Source organism: Sapajus apella, unplaced genomic scaffold, assembly GCF_009761245.1.
Source record: "Sapajus apella isolate SASKATOON/1434 unplaced genomic scaffold, GSC_monkey_1.0 scaffold18, whole genome shotgun sequence".
NCBI classification, from domain to species: domain Eukaryota; kingdom Metazoa; phylum Chordata; class Mammalia; order Primates; family Cebidae; genus Sapajus; species Sapajus apella.
In genome coordinates this window covers 7984759-8009480 of record NW_022436958.1, presented here as the reverse complement: position 1 = coordinate 8009480, position 24722 = coordinate 7984759, and the positions used below count along the sequence as shown (strand labels likewise).

Here is a 24722-nt window from a genome sequence, read left to right as displayed (position 1 = left end):
CTATTTCTAGATTGTATTTTGAGGTAACTCCTAAGAGAAAGGGAAAATGGCAGTTTACTTTCGTAATTTCAATTGTCACTTTTCTAGGAAGGTGACTTGGTAGAATGTTATAAACAATATGAGAAGGAATGATGAACATCTTTATCAGGAAAAGAAAGATACATTTTGTGGTAATTAGCAGTTGGATCAAGGACTGATGATTGATATGAGGGTGACTAGGTTAATCGTGGCTTGGTGGCTAGATTAATGGTGGCATTTGACAAGATTAGAGATACAATCCTGAGAAGAAAAACTCTGTTGTGGACATGCGTGCCTTTGTACACAAATAAAAGTTTTACTTTAAATCATATTTGTAACTGTGTTATAAATAAAAGTAGCCATTTACTGAGTGCTCACTTCGATTTGCATATGTATCTGTTGATACTTTAGATGCCTCTATTTGTAATTCAGAGTAAACATTAAAACCTCAAAACTGATACATTAAATTTATTATAAATAACTGATTATAAAGTGTAGCAAACTTTACTTTTTAACCAATTATGGTAGCTATAAAACTCACTAGAAGATCCTTAAATTTCCAGCTTAGTAAATGAAGAATAAAATAACAATTATGATAATAATAATAGCCTTTCTTAATTGTGTATTTACTGTTTGCCTGGCACTGTAAATTGTTTCACATACATCATTTCACTTAATCCCCTCAACTGTTCCTTGAAGTGAATGTTATTAGACAGATGCTACAGATAAGGAAATTAAGTCTTAGACTGGTTTGGTAGTTTGCCCTCGAGTACAGATATTAAATATCAGAACTAGGGTTTGAACCCTCTTTCAACTAAGCTTTAAAGCTCATGTTAGCTATTTTACTTCAATTATTCGATAATATGCATTTAAAATTAGTCATACATTAATTTATTATTGGTTTTGAATAGCTTCTTTTCTACCTGTGGTTTTACTTACATCTCTAAAGGAAGCCAATTTTGTCAAAATGATCTCTCACTAAATACACTTTCTAAAGTAGTTGGTTATTCTCTATTTTCTATTCTTTTTCTTTTTTTTTGGAGACAGAGTCTCACTCAGTCTCCCTGGCTGGAGTGCAGTGGCACAATCTCAGCTTACTGCAACCTCCACCGCCCAGGTTCAAGCAATTCTCCTGCCGTAGCCTCCTGAGTAGCTAGGATTACAGACGTATACCACCACACCCAGCTAATTTTTGTGCTTTAGAGGAGAGGGAGTTTCACCATGCTGGCCAGGCTGGTCACGAACTCCTGACCTCAAGTAATCCACCCGCCTTAGCCTCCCAAAGTGCTGGGATTACAAGCACCAGCCACCACACCCAGCCTCTGTTATCTGTTCTTTATTTCTGCTAGAACTAAATTTTTCTGGTGGCCAGGCATGGTGGCTCACACCTGTAATCCCAGCATTTTGGGAGGCCAAGGCAGGTGAATCACCTGAGGTCAAGAGTAAGAAACCAGCCTGGGCAACATGGTAAAACCCCATCTCTACTAAAAATACAAAAAAATTAGCCAGGTGTGGTGGCACATGCCTATAATCCCAGCTACTTGGGAGGCTGAAGCAGGAGAATTGCTTGAACCTGGGAGACAGAGGTTGCAGTGCACTGAGATCGCGCCATTGCACTCCGGCCTGGGCAACAAGAGTGAAACACAGTCTCAAAAAAATAAAATAAATAAGAAATAAATTGTTCTAATACCCACTAGCAGTAAGTATATTTAATTAATTAATGCTTTGCTTCGTGAGGCTTCTCATTCTCAAGAACCTTTTCTTGGACTGTATAATTTATAGCATTTGATGTTATTAGAATATTCAGAATATCTTATTCTTTTCCATGTAAGTATTCAGTCTACCTTCAGAGCTTAATGTGATTAGTTCTTAATGACCTGAAATAATGAGCCACAAAAAACCTGGGGTAACAAGGTTTGGGGCTGAACTTTTTCTTTTTTGGACTAATGGAAAGTCCATGAAAGGGACTAAGTAGAGTAATAGAGATTTATCCTATTTGTGAGAATACAGAAGAGAGGAGACTTGTAATTAATTCTGTTTATAAAATGCAAAAAAAATGCAACATATGTAGCAACAAGAACACGTCATTTTGAACAAGTCTTTATAGAACAAACATTCCATATTGTGTTCGCCCTTGTCCACAGTCATTGCCATGACAATCTGGTATACTTAGCAGTTGCTGCTGAGTAAGGGAGACTCTCTTCTATGAGATCTCTGTGTCAGCCAAAAAACACAGCAGTCTCATATAGGTCTAGAAACAAGACATAAAACATAAAATACACAGAATTTCAGCAATTTTCTTTACAGTGGAGTGATTTCTTATTAATCACTCTGTCCATTTCTATTTTAACATTTTTAAAATCAGAAACAAGTTTTGGAGTGGCTTTTTCTCCTCAAATTAAGATTTCTTCCCATGATTGAAGACTTTGTCATTTCTAGACATGATAAAATGTCCACAACTGAATATGAAAACCTGTTATTAATTGAAATTCATTCTCATGAACGGTGTCTAATAATTCCAAACCATGTTTAATTCTCCATTTAAGAGAAAAAAAATAAAAAACATGTTGCTTCATATCATTTCATAGACCTATCCTACCATAGTTTTAAAAATATAACTGGCTCTATTCAGCCATCATTCATTCATTCATTTTAAAGCCGTATTTTGAGTACCTGCCGACTTAGGGAGTCAAAGAGTTTCTCTGATGTGTCGGGCTTTCAGACTAATTGTAAGGGGACAGCATACAAATAAATATGAAATAATATACAAGAGCACATTCATGAAATCATCAGTAGTATACGAATGTTAGTGCAGGAGTAAATCAGAGTGATATGGGATTTCTCAGGGATGACTGCAAGTAACAAATTCAAAGTAAGCAGTGTTCAAGGAGTGGCAGAGAAAAGAAGAGGATGTGTTTCAAACACAACTATGGGCAAAAGAGCAAGGGGTTGCAAACAGCAGAGAGGGAGAGGATGAGAATGATGGAAATACTTCAAGTTGAATAGGGCAGTTTAATTTCACTTTAATGGTTTCTAGTTAGTATATAGTTAGATTTTGGAGGAAAATCATGTTGGAAAGGATAATGTAACAGTCTTTTGGAAGCTAGATTGGCAGAGAGAGTCAGAAGCTCAGTGATGTTAAGGTATGAGGCGAAAACATTGTACTATAAAATGGAGATGAGCAAACACATCTTAAATTATTTGTGAAAGAAGAAATGGCTAGGTTGGTGACATGTTGATTGGGCAGCAGTTTTTAAGTGTCACAGATGAGTTGTCTTTGACATCAAGTGAAGATTCTCTATATCTGGTTATATAATAGTAAAATAAAGGAGGAAGGGATACAAAGATGAGACTCACAGAGACTTGATCTAGATTTAGAGTCAGTTCAATTTAATAACTTATTAGACTATGTGCTAGACAGGGGAACCAGAGGTTAAACAGCAGTATAAACTCTGCCCTCGAGGAACTTGTAGTGTAACAGGTATGAGTAGGTAAAACTTTAAAAATTGGTTAGTTCCAAGAGATCATGTCCTTTGCATGAACATGAATGAAGCTGGAGGCCATTTTCCTAAGCAAACTAAGGCAGGAGCAGAAAACCAGACAGTGTATGTTCTCCCTTATAAGTAAGAACACATGGACACATGGAGGGAAACAACACAACCTGGGGACTGTCAGAGGGTTGCTGGAGGAGGAGGGAGAGCATCAGGAAGAACAGCTAATGGATGATGGGATTAATACCTCTGTGATAAGATGATCTGTGTAGATGTAATTAGAACACCATGGCACACATTGACCTATGTAACAAACCTGCACATCCTGCACATGTACCTCTGAACTTTAAAAAAAACAAAAAACAAAAAAAACTTGTTTTGCTGAAAAAAAAGAAGAAAGCAAATGGATTAGTTCCAAAAGGAGGATGAACATGATAGGAATGAAAAAAAAGAGGCCTCACTAAGAGATTTGGAATGGCTACATTTATTAGATAGCAGAACAAAGAAAAACTCCAGAAAAGAAAAATCTGAATGTTACAAGAAGACTTAGATGTCACTTTTAGTATTGTTTGAAACATCAAAAAATTGGAAACAATTTAAATGTCCTTTAGTATGAGAATTACTTTATATAAAAATTATGAAATGTTTTAGAACTATTTTAAAATGAGATATCTATATGTGCTGATGTAGATAGATGTTCTGTTATATATTTGGTGAAAAATGCAAATTACATGACTGACGTTAATCTCATTTATAAAATGAGGGAGGTATTGTAAAAATATGCTTACACAAATCTATATGTTTGCATATGCATAGAAATAGGTCTGGAACCCTACTCACCAAACAGTAGTTGGTGGTGGTTACACTTGAGGAGTGGGATCAGGCAGGGTGAGGAGTGGGAGCTTTCGGTGCTTATTTTATTTATTTCTCAATTATTTGGATTTTATTACAATGGGCATGCATTTTGTTATAATTGAAATTTTTATTAATTATAGATTCATGTGCAGCTATAAAAATAAAAGAGTCACCTCTGGGACTCTGATAATATACATGTTGGATCTTCTGTTTTTATCCCATAGGTCCCTGAAGTTTGGTTCCTTTTTTTTTTTTAAGTCTGTTTTCTTTCTGTTGTTCACATTGTGTAAACTCTGTTTCTCTCAAAATCACTGATTCTATCCTCTGTAATCTGTTTTCTACTACCCAGCCCATCCAGTGAGGGTTTTTTTGTTTTGTTTTGTTTTTTAATTCTGTTACTATATTTTTCAGTGCTATGATTTTCATGTAATAGTTGCTGAGATTGAGCGCTTTAGAACATGGTTGTAAGCTCCCTGGTTATCAGAGTAAAGCAGGAAATAAGAATCATACATCATCCTATTCAAGAGGTAAAAATACAACAATTCTTGCAAACATCAAAGAGTTTCCAAAACTGGACCTTGGGAGAATTTCTAACTAGAGCAGATGAACTGGAGTGCAGGGGCAGCTCTCGGGATAACTAGCAAACAGCTTTGAATGTATTTCCTACATGTTTCTTGGAGGAAAACAGTATTAAATCCAAAAGAAAATCCAAATGATTAGTCAGTTTGAATTTACAGCTCCAATCACTACGTTTGACAAAGAGAAACTTGATTACAGAAAATGGAAAGACTTAGTAATGAACTGGAGAGAGGAAAGTTTAGTTCCGTAGAGTCTCCCAAGTTGAGAGGAAGTAATTACATACATTGTGCTGTTTTTAAATTATATGGGATGGTGGCTGCTGCTGAAGTAGCATCCCAGGAGTAGGGAAGACTCAATTCGTCTTAATTAAGACACTTCATGGCCCACCAGTTCTTTCAGGCATGCATGTCTACACGCTTACTGGCCAGAGTTGCAAAGAAAGGGAATTCATTGGCAAGACAGACAGCTGAATAAAAATTACTATATACAATATCCAGTGAGATTAGACATCACCGTTGGAAAGAAACCACCTGGGGAGTCTAAGCTTTTAGGAATGGAGAGATTTAGAAGAAATCTGTTATGGAGTGGACCTAGTAGGAAAAAAGATTTGTTGAATATGGTTCTCACTGGGTGGCCTTCAGGACAGAATGGGTGGGAAAATTTAATTGGGGAGAAGGTTATTAGGTTGTCATTGTAATACGGTATTTGGAAACCAAGCAAGGATCATTTCTAAGCAAACAGATTACAGTCAGTGGTGTCAGAAGTAGGAGAGAGCATAACAAGCATGAGAATGAAGGAGGGCAAAGGTGGAAATTGGTATTTTTAGAGAGCACTTTCATCCAAGAAAATGAGAATGGGAACAGCAAAGCTATAGAGGAAAGAGGAACATAGCTAAGGTGAAATGATCTGTGAAAAGTCACCCAGAAACAGTACATTATTGAAAACTTTCTTATCACTAGTGTTATCAGGTAAAGGGATATTTTGAAAATGCCAAATACGTGAATGACAAATTGTGGAGCAGGAATAGGATCACAGACTTCAGGAAGGAAACTGACTATGAGAAAAAAGCAAAATGGAAAATCTTAGAGTCCTCATGGACTTTGAATTTTGGAAGGCAGACATCTCTCCTTCTGCTATTAAAAAGAAAATTGAGAATATGAAGGTGCAGATGGCATGAAACCCTGATACACATAGCATTTTATTTTTCTATAACTTAATTTCTGTATGATGGCCCATTTCAATATGATGATAGAAATCTCCAGCAGTTCAGGATTCTCCATCTTCCATTTTCCTGGTCCCCATTCCTCATGGGCCATTGCTGATGGATCCCTTGCTTCTGTCTGCCTATAGCTCTGTGATCCTTCCATGACACTCACAGAAGCCACACTTCCACTTTTATGCCCACCAGGGCCCAGGAATCTCTCAAGACTGTTTCCAGTACTGTCTGCCCAATGACATCAGACATTCACTCTCTGGAGTCATGCTCCTTTCCCAGGAAGCCTAGTGCATGGCCTCTGGGACTCTCAGAACTCTGCTCTCCTCCACTTCTCTCCATCAGTACTTTGTGTTTCTTTTCTGGAAGTGGAGTTCAGACACAGTGTCAGAGGGTGCACACTACACTTTCACAGCATTCTGCCTACTCATTAGTACCTGTTTGAAGGGGCTTTTCCTTCTGTAAACACCCAAGAAAACTGCTTTTTTTTGTTGTTGTTGTTGAGGGGCTTCCTCCCCTTCTCCCCCAGCCCATGTCTTTCCTGAGCAATGAAAAAAAAAAACTCTTAGCATCTTGAATGTCTTTGGATTCAGGGGAGTAGAGATGGAATAAATTGGTTAAAATTTATAACATTGAAATAACTACAAATACAAAAGATGGAGAGAATGAGAGTGTATTGTGTTCTTCAGGATGCCAGACATTTCTTCATTCCTCACAGTAGACTTTTTAAATGTAGTTATTGTTATCCCATTTTAAGGATGAAGAAACTGAGATTGTACAAGGTCATGTAATGTATCTGCTGGTCTTACGTGTCTACGGCTAGACAGAGGCAGGGCCAGTTCTCGCTGGATTATCCTTTTTACCCTCTCAGAAGAAACAAAGCTAAAGGGTGGAATGCAGTCTGAACATTTGCAGAAAGCCACATGGATGTGGTTGGTCTTGGTCAACCATAACAAAATGATGGTGAGGAGTGCCTGTAGGGTTAGAGAAAGCACTGGTAGTAGGCAAAAGAGAGAAAACAAGAGCAAGAGAGACAGAAAGAAGCTGAGAAATCAATGGCTAATGAGAATACTGTCTGAATTACATTCAAAGCACCATGACACACCACATAGGAAGCAGAAGCTGCAGGTGTGGAGGGAAAACAAAGCTGATCCTTGGTGTGTCAGGCATGCAGAGAGGAGTGAAGAGTGTGTGGCCCTGGAAAGCATAGTGGAGAAGTTGGTAATTCTAACAGCTAGCACAGGGTGGTAAATAGAAGGCTTATGTTTTTGAATAAGGAACACATCACTGAATTTGGAAATGAAGTGCTATTTCCTAATGGGATGTAAAGATGCAGGTTAGCAGAATATCAGAATGGAGAAGACATTTAAAACCATTGTGTTGAAGGTATAATTTCATATTACTTCTCCATATCCTTATTGCTATCTATTATCCAATGAGTTTGAATCTCAAGTAACAAGAAACTAAAGAATGTTTATGATTTAATGATCTGGAAATCTTAATATGGGCTGAAGACACCAACTCTGTTTTTCCTCTGATTATATGTGGGAAGAAAAAAAAAGTCAAAGACTGCCTAAAAGAAAATGACTTCATAGTGATTAGATGTGATTTCAGATGCAGACTTAATCTCTTCTGTATGATCTTAAATAAAGGAAGAGTTATATTTGTATGACCACTTGGTTGAGAGGCTTAAGTAAGATTATGATCAGGTGCTTAACATGGAATCTGGAATGTAACAGGAACTCTATAAATGTAACTCGCTTTTCCTACACCTCCATTTATTCAACAAATATTTATAGAGAAGCTAATTTTATGCCACAGATAATGTGTTAGGATAGGCCACATTATGCTGCAGTAATGAAGACACTCTCCCACCCCAAATCTCAGTTGCTTAAACCCAATGAAAGTACATTTCTCTCACCTACTCAAAGTCTGCTGCATGTTTAGGTGGCTTTACAGGGCAACTCTCCTCCATGTGGCAACCCAGACGGCATCACTCTTTAAAACTAATCCTCTTAACATAAGACGTCTTAAGGTCTACCACAGCAGGGAAAGATATAGCCAGAACTGCTTTTAGATATTTTGTCTGAAAGTGGCATATATCAGTCCATTGACCGGAACTCATGTGTCCTTATACTAATGAAAGAAGATGAAGATGGAGTCTTCTGTGTGGTCAGAAAGAGAGAATGAATGGATATTGATGAACACAAGTAATAGCTACCATTACTCAGCTAGGTACTGGGTACTTAGTAGTAAACAAAACAAATAACATTTATCCTTTCTTCATGGAGCTCTCAAGCCAGAGTGACATGCTCTTGGGAACACTATAGCATTCATAAAGAGCCAGTGTTCCGTCCAAGCAAGAGAAGAAACTAAAGAGATTGTATCCAATATGTATAAAGTTAATGGAAAAATAAGAAAGGATAACAGTTCAGTGTAAGTGACAAGTATGGAGAACTTAGAAATCCTCAATAAATATTTACTGAATGAATGTTAAGTGACGAATAAGAAGAAATTTAGCTCTAAGAAACTAAACTGGAAAGGCAACACAGAGAGAACAGATATAGGAATAAAAAAACACATGGAAACAGTTTATGCTTTTCAAATGTTCTGAATAATATTTGGGAATAAAAGCTGTTCTTGCTGTATCTACTGCTTCCAGTAAGCTTGAAATATTTCTGCGCTGGTCTCTTCTGCCATAATGGTAGTGCAGAGGAATGAATTCGCAGCCAGACTGTTTCATTCTTACTACTCAAGAGTATTGAAATTGTTGGGAAGCTTGGACCCTGACTTATCTTCTGGAATATGTTGTGAAGGCTAAATTGGCATGATTGGCAGAAAGAGAGAATGAATGGATATTGATGAACACAAGTAATAGCTACCATTACTCAGCTAGGTACTGGGTACTTAGTAGTAAACAACACAAGTAATAGCTACCATTACTCAGCTAGGTACTGGGTACTTGTCTTGATTGGCAGCTGTCAGAAGTATAGGGGTCATAGGAAAGGAAGAATTATGCTGCTGTAAATACCGGAAATGTTGGGGCTAAGCAAAAAATCTAGTAATTTTATGGTGGAATATTAGAGATGGATAATTTCTTAAAAGCATTAAAATGACTTCTATAAAAATGTTTATTAAAGAAAAAGTAGAAAACATGCCAAAAGAAAAAAAGAAACATAACAACCCCTAAAGATAATTTCTGTTAACTTTTGGTATACCTATCCCAAACTTTTTCCTAGATATATACATTCATTTGTGTTAGAAAAACAGATCATACAGATCATGCTACTCTGTCATCTCCCTTTTACTTAACAGTATTTCTTGAATACTTTTCTACTTCAAGAAGTATATTTATGCAACATTATTTTTAATGGCTACATGGTATTGCATCATATATGTGTGTCAAAATACATTTACTTATCATTCCATTAGGTCATTTACAGATGGTTGCCATTATAAACAATGTTGCTGTGAACATACTCTAGCTGAATTTCTGTGCACATCTTTAATTATTTTATAGAATAACTTTTCTAAATTGCAATTACTTGGGTAAAAGTTACATATATTTTAAGGCTTATTATTTGCATTATCAAATTATCCTTTAAAAGATTGTTTCAATTTACATTTCTACCAGCAATGGATGAGAATAAGAGTGTTTAGGAGCACATAAATCTACAAATATGGTTGTAGTGAATTGGACATACTATTGTATGTATGTTTAATATTGATAGCTGTTAGCAGAAAGGGGCACTCAGTATATTATCTTTAAATCCCACATTCTATGTATTTAATACTTTATTCTAAAATGACATGTATGAGAGTTTCACATTAAGTTTTCTAGAAAGAAATTTAAGACAAATTCACATATTATGCTCAATGGGTTCATTATTGTCATAGGCTCTGGGGTAAAATCTACGGATGATCCATTGGATAGCTAGAATGAATTCTTTACTAAACAAAATAGATTGAGCTCTGCCATTGAATATTATCCTGCTTTGATATATGGCTATAGCCAAATATTTATACACATCTTTAATAATTGGAAGTTAGGCGATTTCCCATTTTTCTAAAAAGAAAACCCCAAAATTTTTTCAACTAAATTGATTATATTAAAGTTTGCATGACATAGATGAAATAAACTTGTATATTTCTAATATGTAATTTAGACATAAAATACTTTAAAATGCATACTATAAGTAATAATTTTTAGCAGTATTGCTCTCTTCCCACCCTTACATTTCACGAAGCAGTTTTGATCCCCCTTCCATGCATTCTTGACTTTATAATGGTGGCACCTCTTCAGGCAGCTGGCCTGTTTTCACCACCTGTCATCTGGAATTAAGTCTGAGTAGTTTGGGGTGCGGGACTTTATGAAACTGTGTATGATGGAAAATTTTTCCCCAATTATAAAAAAAGAAAGAAAAAAAGCCCCACTTGCTACTTATCTCCAGTAACCACTTAACTCTATTACTTTTCTTAGTGACCTTTAAAATACTTGTTTTCAACAATATCCAGCACTTAGAATTGTTAGGTCATGTCTCTCAAAATAATTACCAACTCAATATTAAATTCCTTTGCTTCTGTTTTTACCAGTCCCATCAAAAGAATAATTGCTAAAACCATCCAAAACTCATCAGTTGTTTCGGGCTAATCCATGTTCCCTAAACAGTACTTTGTTTAAAATAAAGTAATTGAGAGAGTGCCTGGTATTATGAGATGACTTTATAAGGACTTTAATATAAAATGCCTCTTTTTCTGAGAGATAACTTTGGGAAAGAAAAATCTCACCTTACATTTGGCTGTATATTATGGTTTAAACAAAAAGAGGGGATTCACACAAATCTCTTTTGTGTTCTTATGCAAAGTAACTATTGAATATGAAAGCTTTTGTCCACCTATAGGAAATAGCTAAAGAATACAGCAGGATTGTAATGCATTTATCTTGTATAAAAACACTGAAAATAGAGGTTTGTAAAGCCAGCTGCTTTGAAAATATTCACATTGGAATCTTTTAAGAACTACAGCTCTACCCGATTAAACCTACTCCCAACTCCAAACCTCATCTACTTTTACTTTAATACCAAAAAAAAGAGAAATAGTTAGAATATATGGTCTCTTAGGTATCCATAGCCAAAATTTTTGAACTCAATATGAAAAAATTAGAGAACTCAATGGCTACATTTCCCTATGGTGTTACTCCCTCTTTAAGATGTATTATGTTATATTATTTCTAATCTTTTCATCTAAGTATTTCCTAGAGAATCAGACTAAAAGGACATTTTATAGATTAGGTGGCAGCTATTTGATTGATGTGGTTAAAGATGGCATATGGCATATTCTTTACTTTCAAATTGTTTTGAGTCTTTGTTCTTTCCCATAGCAGTAGTACATATGAGAACTATCCAGAAACTTCCCAATGTTACGTGTATGTATTGCGCATCATCTTAAAAAGCAATGAACATTTTGTCTTTGCATTCTTTATTATTTGAACTAAATCAAACTGAGACATATAGAGCTTAAAAGAAATGGTTATAGAACTCTAATTCTATAAGATCTTACCAATTTCATAAGATTATAAATGCTGTTTTAAAATGTTAATTAGAAGATACATTTGTTTTAATTCATGATACTGAAAATATTGACTGAATTGTGAATTAACACATTTAGGGTTGCAGATGTCATTTTTTATGAGATTTTCTGAATGATGTAATTTTCATATTCCATATAGCAGTTTGATCAATTTACAGATTTATTTTACATAATTAGTAAATGAGGAATTCAATTGCTGATATATAATATTTTTCCATAATGTAAAAAAGAAGTTAAAATTCTGGATTACAAATAAAAACCAAATATTTTGAAGACATCTGGTCCACATCTGTCTGAAATAAGATAATTTAAAACAGTGTAATTAAATGCAAGAAATACTGAAATATTCACACCTTAGGATGTTAAAAAAAAAAACTCATTTTATTTTTATGTGATTTGTTGAATTGTAGAATTTTAAAAAACTTTAATGTCCTTTAGCCTCTCATTCTGTCATTTACAAAGAAGACTGACAAGCTAAACAAACAAAAATAATCCATGTGTTCCAAAGCCTCTACTAAATGAAAGAATTATCTTTATTACTATTCTTTTATATGTTGCGTAACTCCACTCCTAAGTTAATACCCAGCGGACATAGACCCAGACCTACCCCCTTTTGATGTATTTATAATTCTCCATTCAATTATTTAAAATGAGAGATTAGTGAGAGGGTCTCTAATCTCCCTAAATTGTGTGTTCCTTGTAGGCACAAAGGAGCTCAGTAAATGTGAGAGGAAGGTATTCAGACCTATGGAAATGAAAAGGCATCTTTGGTACATTCTCATGATCAGTAGAGAGTCAGCCTTTGAAGATTGGTCTTTTCTTAAATTTAAAAAAAAAAAGTTTATTTTTATCCTCTGTTAAGTAGAAAATTAACCATTTTAGGGAAAAGCAAAATACACTATGCTTTCTATAGTCTAGCCTTAAGATGTGAAAAGGCAGACTTTCTCCTTTAAGGCTGCAGAGCCTTAAAACGTCAATAGGAGTAGGTTCTGATCATAAGAGACAAGTTTGTGGACATGAAAACTCTGCTGATGTTACAGTGTGAGGTTATAGGAAGAAATCTCTGCTTGGATACCATAGGCTCCCCAACCAGCAATAGACCATGAAAAAAAATGAAACTGTAAGATGTGAAATCACTTTTCCTAACACATGCCCTAAGGTAACACAAGTTATATTTTGTGTGTTTATTTTCAGGGAGCATGATAAAGATCCAGAAAGCTTTTTTAAGGTATTAATGCATCTTAAGGACTTAGGACTCAATTTCCGTGTCTCAATCCTTGGAGAAACCTTCACAGATGTCCCAGGTACCTCTGTTGAATTTTCTAATGTGAATTTTTATAGATGACATAAGCTCTACAACGTAAGTATTAATTTCCATGTTTCCCTTTGTTAGAATAATCAAGATGAGCACTGTTAACCAAAAGATTATACGATGGCATTAAAGTCTGATTCAATTAAAAAAATACTTAAGTAAGCATTCTTTGATTTAAGTTGAGGACGTGAAGTCATCTCTTTGATCAAATATAGTTTATACAGTGCATCTTGATGTAAATAAAATATATTGCTTTAGGCATCTTAACACTTAAGGAAAGTGGGAATTTGTAATTGGATATACAACCTCTCACCTCTGGGGTCACTGGTTTGAATCCTGCGCACATCGGTATTGGCTGAAATACGTTACCATCTGTTTGGTGGCCTGTGCAAAGCATTTTGGCATCTAACTTGTAATGTGGAATGGACCACAGTCCATGTCATAGTTGTCATTGGTCCATGTCTTGTTTATTGAACTTGAGAAAGACAAAAATCAGAAGCTGATAGCAGCAGATCCTCTCTTTATTAATGTCACATGGAGCCCTTTCAAAGGGCCATTTCCTTCGCCCTGCATCCTCACTGGTCACATTTGGGTCAGGGAAATGAGGATTCATAAGCACACAAGTATACAAGTATTCATGTTTTTTAAGCTTTGGATATTCAGCATTGTTTGAAAATCAAATGTACAGGAACAATATTTCAGAAATAACCTTTGCCATCGTGCATTATGACTCCTAAGGAACACCTAAAGTTTACTTTCACTTCACAAGTGCCTCTTGATTCTAGTACAGTGTCGGGAACTACACCCAGCCTGCACGTCAGTAGCCTTGTCCCATATGGCTCATCTTCTGCCCTCGGCAGCTGTGGATACTGACCTTTTCTCAGTTCCCCTAAGACTCCAGGCTTCTTGAGACCTTTGGATGTTTGCCTGTTTATTTCTGTTTTATCCTTTTGATCTCAGCTCAGGGAGATTTTCTTTCAATATGAAGCTTTGTCATAATTTCTCAGCACCCCATACTTTGTCTTCATGGTGCTTCAGTTTTGAATTATGCATGTGTAAATCTTTTCATATCTTTCACACATATGCCCATACACACTGGAATGTAAATGCTGTGAGGACAGGGACTGTATCTGTCATGTTCATCATTGTACCCCAAAGCCTAGTGCAGTGCCTGACACAGCAGTGAAGCTCAGTGTTATTTATTGGACAAACAAGCAAAAATAATGTAAACTCCCTGCTCTCAAGAATTTATAATTTTTTTTTGAGGAGGGAACAACTGTGCCTACACATAGGCAACAGAGAGTGAAACACAAGGTAATAGAAATACAAGATAATACAATTATATATTATCTAAGGCACACAGGTGATTTCGAGTGTTAATTGAAGGGCTGGTACTTGAATAGCTAGAAAAGAAGGATTAAGTTATTCCAAAAAGGGAAACAACATGGGCAAAGCACAAGAAGCCAACATTTTAGGAAATGTGATTAAATGAGAGAAAAACTACAATGATGAGTGCTGTGAGGTCATTAAACAGAACAGGATATTCTACATGCAGGCCTTAGTAAGTCGATATGTGCATCACGTAAGCAGGGTAGGGCCCAAATATGGAGGAGCTTGATAACCAAAGTAGATTAGGTAAAGGTAAGGAATAAGGAGCCTAGATCTTGAACAGGGAAGAAATATGAAACCTGTATTTTAGGAAGCGGTGTCTTGCAATGAAATGTAGACAGAACCACAGTAGGGCCCTAAGGTGGTAATCCCAGTGTGATCCTGTAAGGTGCTAAGCAGAGAGGTTAGAGAGAGGGCTGTATGAGAAGGATGTTCTCAAGGAAAGCACAAGAGAATTTGATAGATGGCCATAGAGAAAGAAGAAAAGATCAGCTCACTTGCAAAGCTCCTATGTTCAGTTTTGTTTCTGCTAGCTTTGAGGTATTTGTGGATGGCCTGAAAAAAGAGGCTGGAGGAAATTCCCCCCATCAGAAGGCATCTTAGCCGATTTTACCACCTGGTACTTTCAGGCCACCACTACAAAGAAGACTCGATTTTTACTAAGAAGGCTGAGTTTTGGGATTACAGCTCTCCTCTCCCACACATTGACCGTGAGCTATTTAGAGCAATATAGAGGGTTGAAAATAGGGTGTGGAGCAGTTAGGGGTCCAAGTGCTTAGTGGCTCAGTAATTACTTCTCACTTTGGCTTCACTTCCACACATACTTACTGAGCACTGTGGAGGGAGCATTTCACAGTGAACAGCACTCGGTTTCCCCCTCAGGGATCTCTGTCTAACTGGGATGCTGTGAAATACATAGGGAGTACTGTGGGAGCCCAAAGGAAGGGATAGCATATTGTCTATACACGTACTTCTGTTACCCCTAGTGTCAACAGAGGTTTTTTTCTGCCTCAGCCACTGGTCCATCTCTGTCATCTCAAATGTGAATTGACTCTTGATGGCCATGCCACTTCACCTTGCCCAGAGGAGGAGCCCGGGTGTGGAGTGGAAGAAAGAGCTGGTAGCTTCCAGGTTGTGCCCTTAGAATGCCACTTTGCTGGTCTCTACCACAAAGGCTTCCTAACAGGCCATTCTCTGTCACTTCAGCCATGATCATCACTCCTCTAATCTATGTAACAGATTCTTAGATAGCATTTACTATATTCCAGGTGTGGTTCTAAGCCATTCACGAATATTAACTCTTTAACCCTTTGTAACAATCCTGTTCAGTATTACTATCTCCATTTTTTCCCACCTGGAGAAACAAATAGATGACTCACCTAGGCAGTGCTTTAACCACTCTGCTATTCTGCTTTTTCATGTTCTTTTTTTCTGACCCAACTGTTTCTCTAACTTTAAACATTAATTTTTCCCCAACTCACCATTCAGCACTCCTAATCTCTTATCTAGCTCTTCCACAAAAAGGATTACCTAGCTGGCGTGCATTTCTTTGTCTGATGTCTCTTTGCATACTACATTAGCATTTCTAGCCAGGCACAGTGGCTCACACCTGTAATCCTGGCACCTTGGGAGGCTGAGGCAGGTGGATCAACTGAGGTCAGGAGTTTGAGGCCAGCCTGGCCAACATGGTGAATCCCTGTCTCTACTAAAAACACAAAAATTGGTTGGGCATGGGGACACACGTATGTAATCCCAGCTACTGGGAAGGCTGAGGCTAGTGAATCAGTTGAACTTGGGAGGTGGAGGTTGCAGTGAGCCAAGATCGCGCCACTGCAATCTGTACTCCAGCCTGGACAACAGAAACTCCGTCTCGAAAAAAAATACAATTTATATGCTATGTGATACCCAGCCAAAGAATTACTCTCAGTGCTATTAGTAGGGATATGGTTCTGTTGTAAATAATTGCAATTATTATTATACTATTAATAACTTCAGTTAATTGAAAGTATTCTTTCTTGATCATTTGCCTAGTTATTTCATGTAATGCTCATGATACTCTCATTGAGGGTAGGTGTTATCCTATCCCATTTTATAGGTAGAGAAACAGACTCTGAAAGCTTAAGTCACTTTGATTCCATTGCCTGTAAGTGAGTCAAGCTTTTCCCTTTCACATACAAGCCAGAAGGATTGGAAAACCAAGAAAGGCTTAATATTGACAGCAGGACCACTGATTTCTCTGTCTTCAGCTTCATTTTCCTTCCCTCTCTACAGAGCTCTTGGGGGAAAAGTAGCACACCACTGAGTGATGGCATTAGTGCCAAGTTTTACTGCCCTTTTTGATGAAGCAATCAACACTAAATTTCTTTTGAAATCTATAATTCAACAACTTTGTAGCATCTCTATACTGTTGTTTTCAAGCAAAAATTATGTTGTTACAAAGTTTTTGTAATCCTTTTCCTAAAAAGTATAGTAGAATTAAGCGTGTCGGTTATAATTTAGAGCACTACGGTTTATAGCTTTTATGCATCATCCCTTCATTTTATAGGAGATGAGAGAGATCTAGAATTAGCAGCTTTCCCAAACCTCACTGCTGGGTGCAGTGGGTGAGATGCACAGTAGATAGTAGCAAGGTTCAGAGCAGAACCTGGGAGTCAGTTTTCCTCAGCCCTGGTCGTTGCTGTATTTTTTCAATGAATGTTTTTAAAATGCATTCTTTGTCCCAGGCACCGTACTAGACATTTAGGATGCAGTGGTGAATGAAGTAGACATGTTCTGTGACATTTGAAACTGGTAGTCCCACTTCAGTGCTTTGTTCATCACTTACCAGAACTGACATCCTTCAAAATTCTGGAGCTAACATTTTTGGAGCACTTAGCATGTGCCAGACACTGTTCTGAGCCTTTACACATTACCTTATGTAGTCTTCACAATAGTCCTGTGAATTAGGCACTGTTGGAATTACCATTTACAGGTGAAAAACGTAAGGCACAGGGAGGTTAAGTCACTCACCTGAAACCACCCAACCAGTCTACCTCAAAGGCAAATGCTCAGCCTGTGCTTTACAGGGAAATTCACAAAATCATCCCTGTTTTACAGGTAAAAAAGCAGGAGTTGATAACGGCAAGAAATTCCTGCCCACTGTTGTGAAATATATAGGAAAATAAAAAACATAGTATACATAAGGTCCAGTACCACTTGCAGTTTTAGACATGCAATAGGGCCTGCCTTGCAATTCATCCCCTGTGGATAAGGGACAACTATTGCATTGCCTGTAATCTTCTTGCTGGAAACAACCCAGTTGGTATCTGAAGACACATCTGGCAACTATGTCCTGAAAAGCACAGCAGATACAAAGTGGAGGTAGTCTCTGTAGAAATTGAGTTACTTATCACTTGCAGGTGACTTGGCATTTTGAAAAGCTTTCAGTGGTTTTCAACCAGAGATTCCCACCTCCACTTCCAGGGACATTTGGCAATGTTTAGAGATATTTTTGGGTGTCACAACTGTTGCACAGTGGGGTGGTGCTCCTGACGTCTAGTAGGTAGAGGCCAGGGATGCTGCTAAATATCTTGTAGTACACAGGACAGCCTCCATGGCAAACAACTATCCAACCTAAAATGTCAGTAGTGCCTCGATTGAGAAACTCTGATTTGTGGGAATTCAACTCAGCAAACCAGGCTTGGAACTGGGTCTCTTGAAGCTTTCCTTTTTTTTTTTTTTTTTTTCTCTTTTTTTTTTTTTTTTTTTTTTGAGTCAGAGTCTTACCCTGCCACTAGGTTGGAGTGCAGCAGCGCGACCTCAGCTAACTGCAACCTCCACCTCCCGGGTTCAAGTGATTCTCTTGCCTCAGCCTCCTGAGTAGCTGGGATTACAAGCATGCACCACCATGCCAAGGTGATTTTTGTATTTTTCGTAGGCAGGGGGTTTCACTGTGTTGGCCAGGATGATCTCGATCTCTTGACCTCATGATTCACCTGCCTTGGCCTCCCAAAGGGCTGGGATTGCAGGCATTAGCCACTGTGCCCGGCCAAAACTTCTAAGTTAACCCATGTTAATCCATCTGTGCAATAAAAAGGAGGAGATGGGAAAGGGAAATAATAATAAACTCACCTGCCCTGTCAACTTCAGTGAGTTATAATGAGGATTTCAGCACAATTAGATAATTTGCACATTGTAAACTACTATGCAGATTTTATTAGAAGACTCATGGACTTGCCTCCAGAGTTTGTACATGGAATGAGTTTTTAATGCATCTTGGATCCAAAAGAGACATGAATGATGCTGTACCTCAAAAGATCATTTTATTTTTATTCAGAAAATTGGAAAGATCATTTTGCTACATAAAGCATCTGCATCAGAATCCATATTACAAATGAACCAAAAAGCCTAGAAGCTCCTCAATGCAAATATTTGAGTTTTGGCCAGTTCTCATGATAAGGTCACATTGTTAGCCCTTGAGATGATTTCAAAAAAAAGAACAAAATGCTTAAGATATCAAATCAGTGGAATGTGTTTGTATACTTAATAATTTCCCACAAATGGTAATTCTAAACAAAATATTCATTTCTGTGAACTGCCAAAACCTTAAACGAGGCTCTTCTTTCCATGCTGCAGACATGGTGGGAGAGGGAGTTTTAGATTTAGACATTAAGGCAGCCAGAAAGCTTACAAGGAAACCAAAAACCTGAACTATAGTTTTGGCGGGCAGAAGTCTTTCTGTTTCACCTTTAAGGTTAAGAACAGTATATGGAAAGCTTCTGGTTGGTATTTGATATGACAATGGTTATTACTGTGATCTTGGCATATTTCTGGTTCTTGGCTCTGGAGTGAAATGCTGGTTAATTATATAACATTCCCCGCCACTTCCATCTTCTCCTTCGCTCAGGTCCCAGCTCCTGTCTCATTTTCAGCAGAGCAGCTATACTAAGAGGGAAACACTGGAAAGATTCTAAGACACAAATAACATACATCACACTAATACAAAGGTTTAAAATTTTGTCACAAGGAGAGCCTAGCAAAAGGAAAGCTACTAACATATTGATAAATATTGAATTATAAGAAGATTATAAGAAGATTAGGCCAGGCACAGTGGCAGAGACCTTGTTGTCTCAAACAAAAAAAAAATATTGAGATGAAGTAAATGTAGTAGTAAGATTGAATAAACTCATTTTTCTCCAATTCATACCATTCCCTAAACCTATTCCTTTTCTTTATGATTTTTTTATCATTATTCATTCCTTAACATAGAATTACTTGCTGAGTTCCTTTTATGGTCTAGCACCACGTAAAGTATTGTGGATACCAAGAGATGAAGACAGGTTCCTCCTCTCTGGGATCTTACTGTCTCATTAGAAAACAAAAATGTTTATATAATTACATTTTATTATATCACACTCTTGTTTATAACATTTTAATAATTTTGAAAACATTATTTCACATTGTTTATGAGCAAACCGTGTAGCATACAAGTGATTTAACAAGTACAGCTGAGGAAATGGCGCTTATTAGCTCCATTTTAGTAGCATGGATTTGAAGCAGAGCCACCTTCACATGCTTCTTTGAATGGACACATATTTTGTTTCATGAGAACATGACTGAAAAAGTCAGTTTTCAAAAATGTGAAATTCAATCTGAAGTCTTCTGTCTCCCAGTCCTTTGCTGAAATAAAACAACAAACCATAATGGGAAAAGTAAGGAAGATTCAATTAAATGTAGGCATATAAGCTCCTCACAGAAAAAGAGTACATGCTAAATAGAACTGAAGGTATCCCTTAATATAATTTATGAATTTAACAAGGTTCTAATTAGAATGTTACATATCCTTACAAAGTGGTTCTAAAATCCAAACAAAATAAATAAATGAAAGGGCAAACTATCAAAGGAATCATGAAGGAAAACATGTGCCACCAGATTCAGAACATGTATGAAGTGCGAACTTTTAAAAGTGGCCGAGGCGGGTGGATCACGAGGTCAAGAGATCGAGACCATCCTGGTCAACATGGTGAAACCCCGTCTCTACTAAAACTACAAAAAATTAGCTGGGCATGGTGGCGTGTGCCTGTAGTCCCAGCTACTCAGGAGGCTGAGGCAGGAGAATTGCTTGAACCCGGGAGGCGGAGGTTGCGGTAAGCCGAGATCGCGCCATTGCACTCCAGCCTGGGTAACAAGAGCGAAACTCCGTCTCCAAAAAAAAGCATCATACAGATTTAAAACATGAAAGTACAAAAAAAAAAAAAAAAAAAAGAAAGGCAGAAATGGAGAAGCAGAAATACAACTTGTATATACATTTAATGTTCGACAAACTTAGGATAACAGAATTTACTAATACACTTATCCCAGCTCAAAAACAGAGTATTTTTTCTTAGTGAAATCAGCTAATTGAATAAAATAAATAACATTTATGTTATAAAACAACAAATTATACATTTACATGTATTCTAAATATATGTAAATATAGAGAATATATGCTATATTTCTTATATGAACATATATGAAATGAAGCATATACTCTATATATTATAAATAAAGGTTTGCAATAGCATCAACACATCATTATAAGTACAGCAATCTACTGAATTCCTACTCTGTGCCAAGTCAGAGCTAGGCTTTTACTCTGATATCTCATTTTGTATCACAACAGTCCCCTCAATAGGGATAATTACTTTCCCCTATGTATAGATGAGGACACTAAGGCTTTAGTTAAGTAACTTGCCTGAGATCACACAGCTAATAAACACAAGCGATAATAATATCAGAAGAAATAATACTAAATAGAATTTTAGGGGGGAAAACGCTCAAATTGTACCAGTAATGAAATACATCTAAGTACAAAAAAATTATCAGGAGCAGTTGCATTGAACAAAAACATAAAAGTAAAGACTCGTAACTAAGACTTAGCCCACTTATGCGGCAATCTCTGCATGTATGATGATGGTGATGTAAATTATTTTTCCTGAGCTATATTACTCTACCCTTTGTTTGACTCAGTCATTTTACCGTGGAAATAATTCCAAGAAATTAAAAAACAGATGACAAGTTGTTCTTGCCTCATTCTCTTCTCTACTCTCCCACAGTGAACAGGTGACTAAGATCCTATTCTTTCTTGATCCCATGCCTCATTCTGATTCTGTTACCTCTTTTCCAGTTGGGTCCTTGACTCCTACAAAGGCTTCAGATTACTCTCCCAGACTCTAGATACTTGGACATTGAATTCATCCACTTGCTATTATCAGTGTTCTTTCTAAACCCAGATCATCCAAGAAGAGAATCATAGTAGTATAACAATAGTAAGTATTTGTCTCAGATTTTCTGCAGGATGAATGTAATTTCCTTTACAGGGGAGGTTCTTCAAAATCTTGCCCTGGCCTAGTTCCTCATGAATTCCAGTTATCTTTGCCATTTCCTGAATACATCTGTGCCCTTACCCACCTCCATGTCTTGTGTTACTTGTTGCTTAAATTCCTCTCTTCTTCCCCATGTAGACACACTCAAACCCTTTCTCCAAGTGGCAAAATCCCAACTGTATAATACCTTCTTTTTCTCTTTCTTTCCTATTACTTCATAGCATCTGTGCTTATTCCATCAGTTGCAAAGCACGTATATCATGCTGCACTGTAGTCACTTGTCACTTGGCTGCCATAATAGTGCCATGGTATAACTGACTGGAAGGCACTTTGTAGGTGAAGAGTAGAACCTCTGAAACAGCCCCACAGCAGAGAAGTCTGCAGCACTCCTGGTGGGAAAATCAAGCCACCCTGGCCAAGCTTTTATTGATACCCTAACAAGGATGAAGTTCCCATTCAGTACCTGTGAAACTGTCTTTTCCTTTCTCAGGAAAGGCTTATTAACTAGGCTGATACCCTTCCCTCCCAAATGCTCAGACCATTCACCAGTTGCAAGTAACTGCAAGTAACTCACTCTCATTCCTCATTGTGTACTGTGAGAACCAGTATTTTCTCTAGGATCACTCCCAGTCATGCCATCCCTGGGCTTAAAGTCTATTCCTGCAGCTTCTGTAAGTGGAATAATTTTTTCTATGAAACCAGAAGATTCATTGCAACTCTTAAGGCAAGATCATTTATCCATCCTACGAGGGAAGACCATGAAGATAATGTGTTCTGGAATACAGCTCCCAAAACATCTCTCAAAAAATTGTTCTCAAAAATTATAAGTATGAAAACTTCATTGAGGAAAAATGCTCTGTCATTTGAAGCTGTCTTCAAAGTTTGAGAAATGTGCACTTGGGAAAGACACAGGAAAATAATTATGGAAAAGATCGACATTAATAGACAAATAGGAAATTGGAAACATAATTTTGAAAGCCTGTAAATGTATATATGATATAGGGTTGATGGGAGATCTTAGGATATAGTTGCTATACTTGGTTTTGAGTTTATATAGTTGTATATGGTCATGATTTGGAGTGTGGTATGGTCAAAATATTTCCCCAATAAAAAACTATGGTGGAAGGCCTGCCTGTTTTAATATTCCTGTTTCCTGCAATGCCTATCAAAACAGGAGTCACTGACAGAAAACAGCACAACAGGGAATGAATATAAATATCTGGATCCAACTAGTGAGTTTTTCCAGCTATATCTGTCCTTGGCTAAATTGTTACATTTGTGAAATGGAAACCATCAGATATATGCTGCCTTGAAGTGAACACTGTCCTGGAATTTATAAGGCTCAGGGTCTAGTTCCAGCTCTGCCGCTGATTAGCCATGTCACCTCTTTCAGCCTTACTTTACTCATCTGTAAAATAAAGTCATTCCAAAGAAGTTCGAACTAGAAGGGACTTTGGAAGTTAGAGTTTCTCAGCTTTTAAAATGCAGACTTAAAATTCCCACCCCAAGGGTACTTTACATAGTGATACTTTCTGAAATGTTTATTATGTTATTATGAGAACCCTAAGCATAATAATTACGCTTTTTCAATGTACTTTGTTTTCTAGTTGTATTTTTTCCCACTTTTATTGTAGGTTAAGGGGGTTACATGTGCAGGTTTGTTACAAAAGTATATTCAAAACAACGTTTATTCCTCACGATTCTGGTGTCTGCCTGTGCTGCCAGTCACAATGATTCCAGCTACCCTGGTGTAAGTTTTGATCCTGTCATTGCCTCTCACTCTTTCTTCACTTCCAAGTTTCCTATGGGAGCTTTTTTTCTTAGTTGTTGAGTTTATCTTTAGGTCTTTGTTGCCTACTATTTTCATCTTGTAAGCTTTTGCTAACAAAACCTGCAAAAGATGAGCCTGTGTGTCTCACCTTCTCTTCTGATCTTAAGCCTCATTGTTCTGGCTTTCCTGGTATGGTTTCAGCTACCTTCCTAGCCTTACTTCAGTCCTTAAATGTGTGTATTCTGGACTGTAGCCTAGATTAGTCAGTGTTTCCTGAAGATAGCTCACATGTCACTACCCAGTGCCCCTCCCTCCTCCTTCACTTATCAAAGCTCAACCCATCTTCCAAGAGTCATCTCACCCACTTTCCCGAGCCTCTCAAGCACATGAATATCCGTGGGATTTGGTTTGCATTTTGCAATGTACTTATCATACATATTTAAATAATAGAAGGTTCTTGAAAATAATGGCAGTTGTATCTGACACAACCTCATATGACCCAAAGATCCTAGTACAGCTGTGTTTTCAAACTTTAGACCACGATCCACGTCGAGGTAGATATTTACATTGTGGCTCAATATACCTATTAATGTAGATATATTTGTAATTGAAACAAAGCTTTTATAATACATATTCTTATTATATTTGGTGCACTGTTTTCTTTCTTTTCCGATTTAATTTCTTTTTATGCTGCTGTAAATTGATTTCACAACCATTAGCCACAGTAGTAAAAAACACCATAATGTAACACACTGCACATAGTAGGTATACTGTTGTACATGTTTAATTAAATGGAATAGGCTTTTTTTGGAACATTATAGAAATATTACTGATTTGTGAATATATAACATATATCCATTTTGATATATTTATTTAGATTTTAACTTTACAAAAAAATATTTTATATTATCAAAGTATTGCTGCTTTGGTTTTAATTTTACATGATCTGAAAAAGCAAATGCAGTTCATTTTTATCTATTTTTAAAGTAAGTAAAAGATATTTAGTCGTACAATAATTATCATGGTAATGACAAAACTTCTGAGATTAATGTATTTTACATACTGTAGAGTTGCTGTTTATTGAATGCTGAGTATGTGCCACACGTTGTGCTAGTTCCTTCGTATACGTTTCCTTGAACTCTGTGACATTCCTCCATGATCA

The 24722-nt window shown here is 36.9% G+C and overlaps 1 protein-coding gene across 16 annotated transcripts in view; it reads left to right on the top strand.

The window, feature by feature from the left end:
• GTDC1 (glycosyltransferase like domain containing 1) overlaps window positions 1-24722 on the top strand; it is a 419157-nt gene that overhangs the window by 354168 nt on the left and 40267 nt on the right. For all 16 annotated transcript variants that reach the window (XR_004271224.1, XR_004271219.1, XR_004271222.1 and 13 more), the window contains one exon: window positions 12940-13049. Coding sequence is in view for 7 of the 16 variants with exons in the window: in XM_032286219.1 (XP_032142110.1) it covers window positions 12940-13049 (110 nt within the window). In the remaining 9 variants the exon portion in view is untranslated. The remainder of the gene's footprint in view (window positions 1-12939; window positions 13050-24722) is intronic.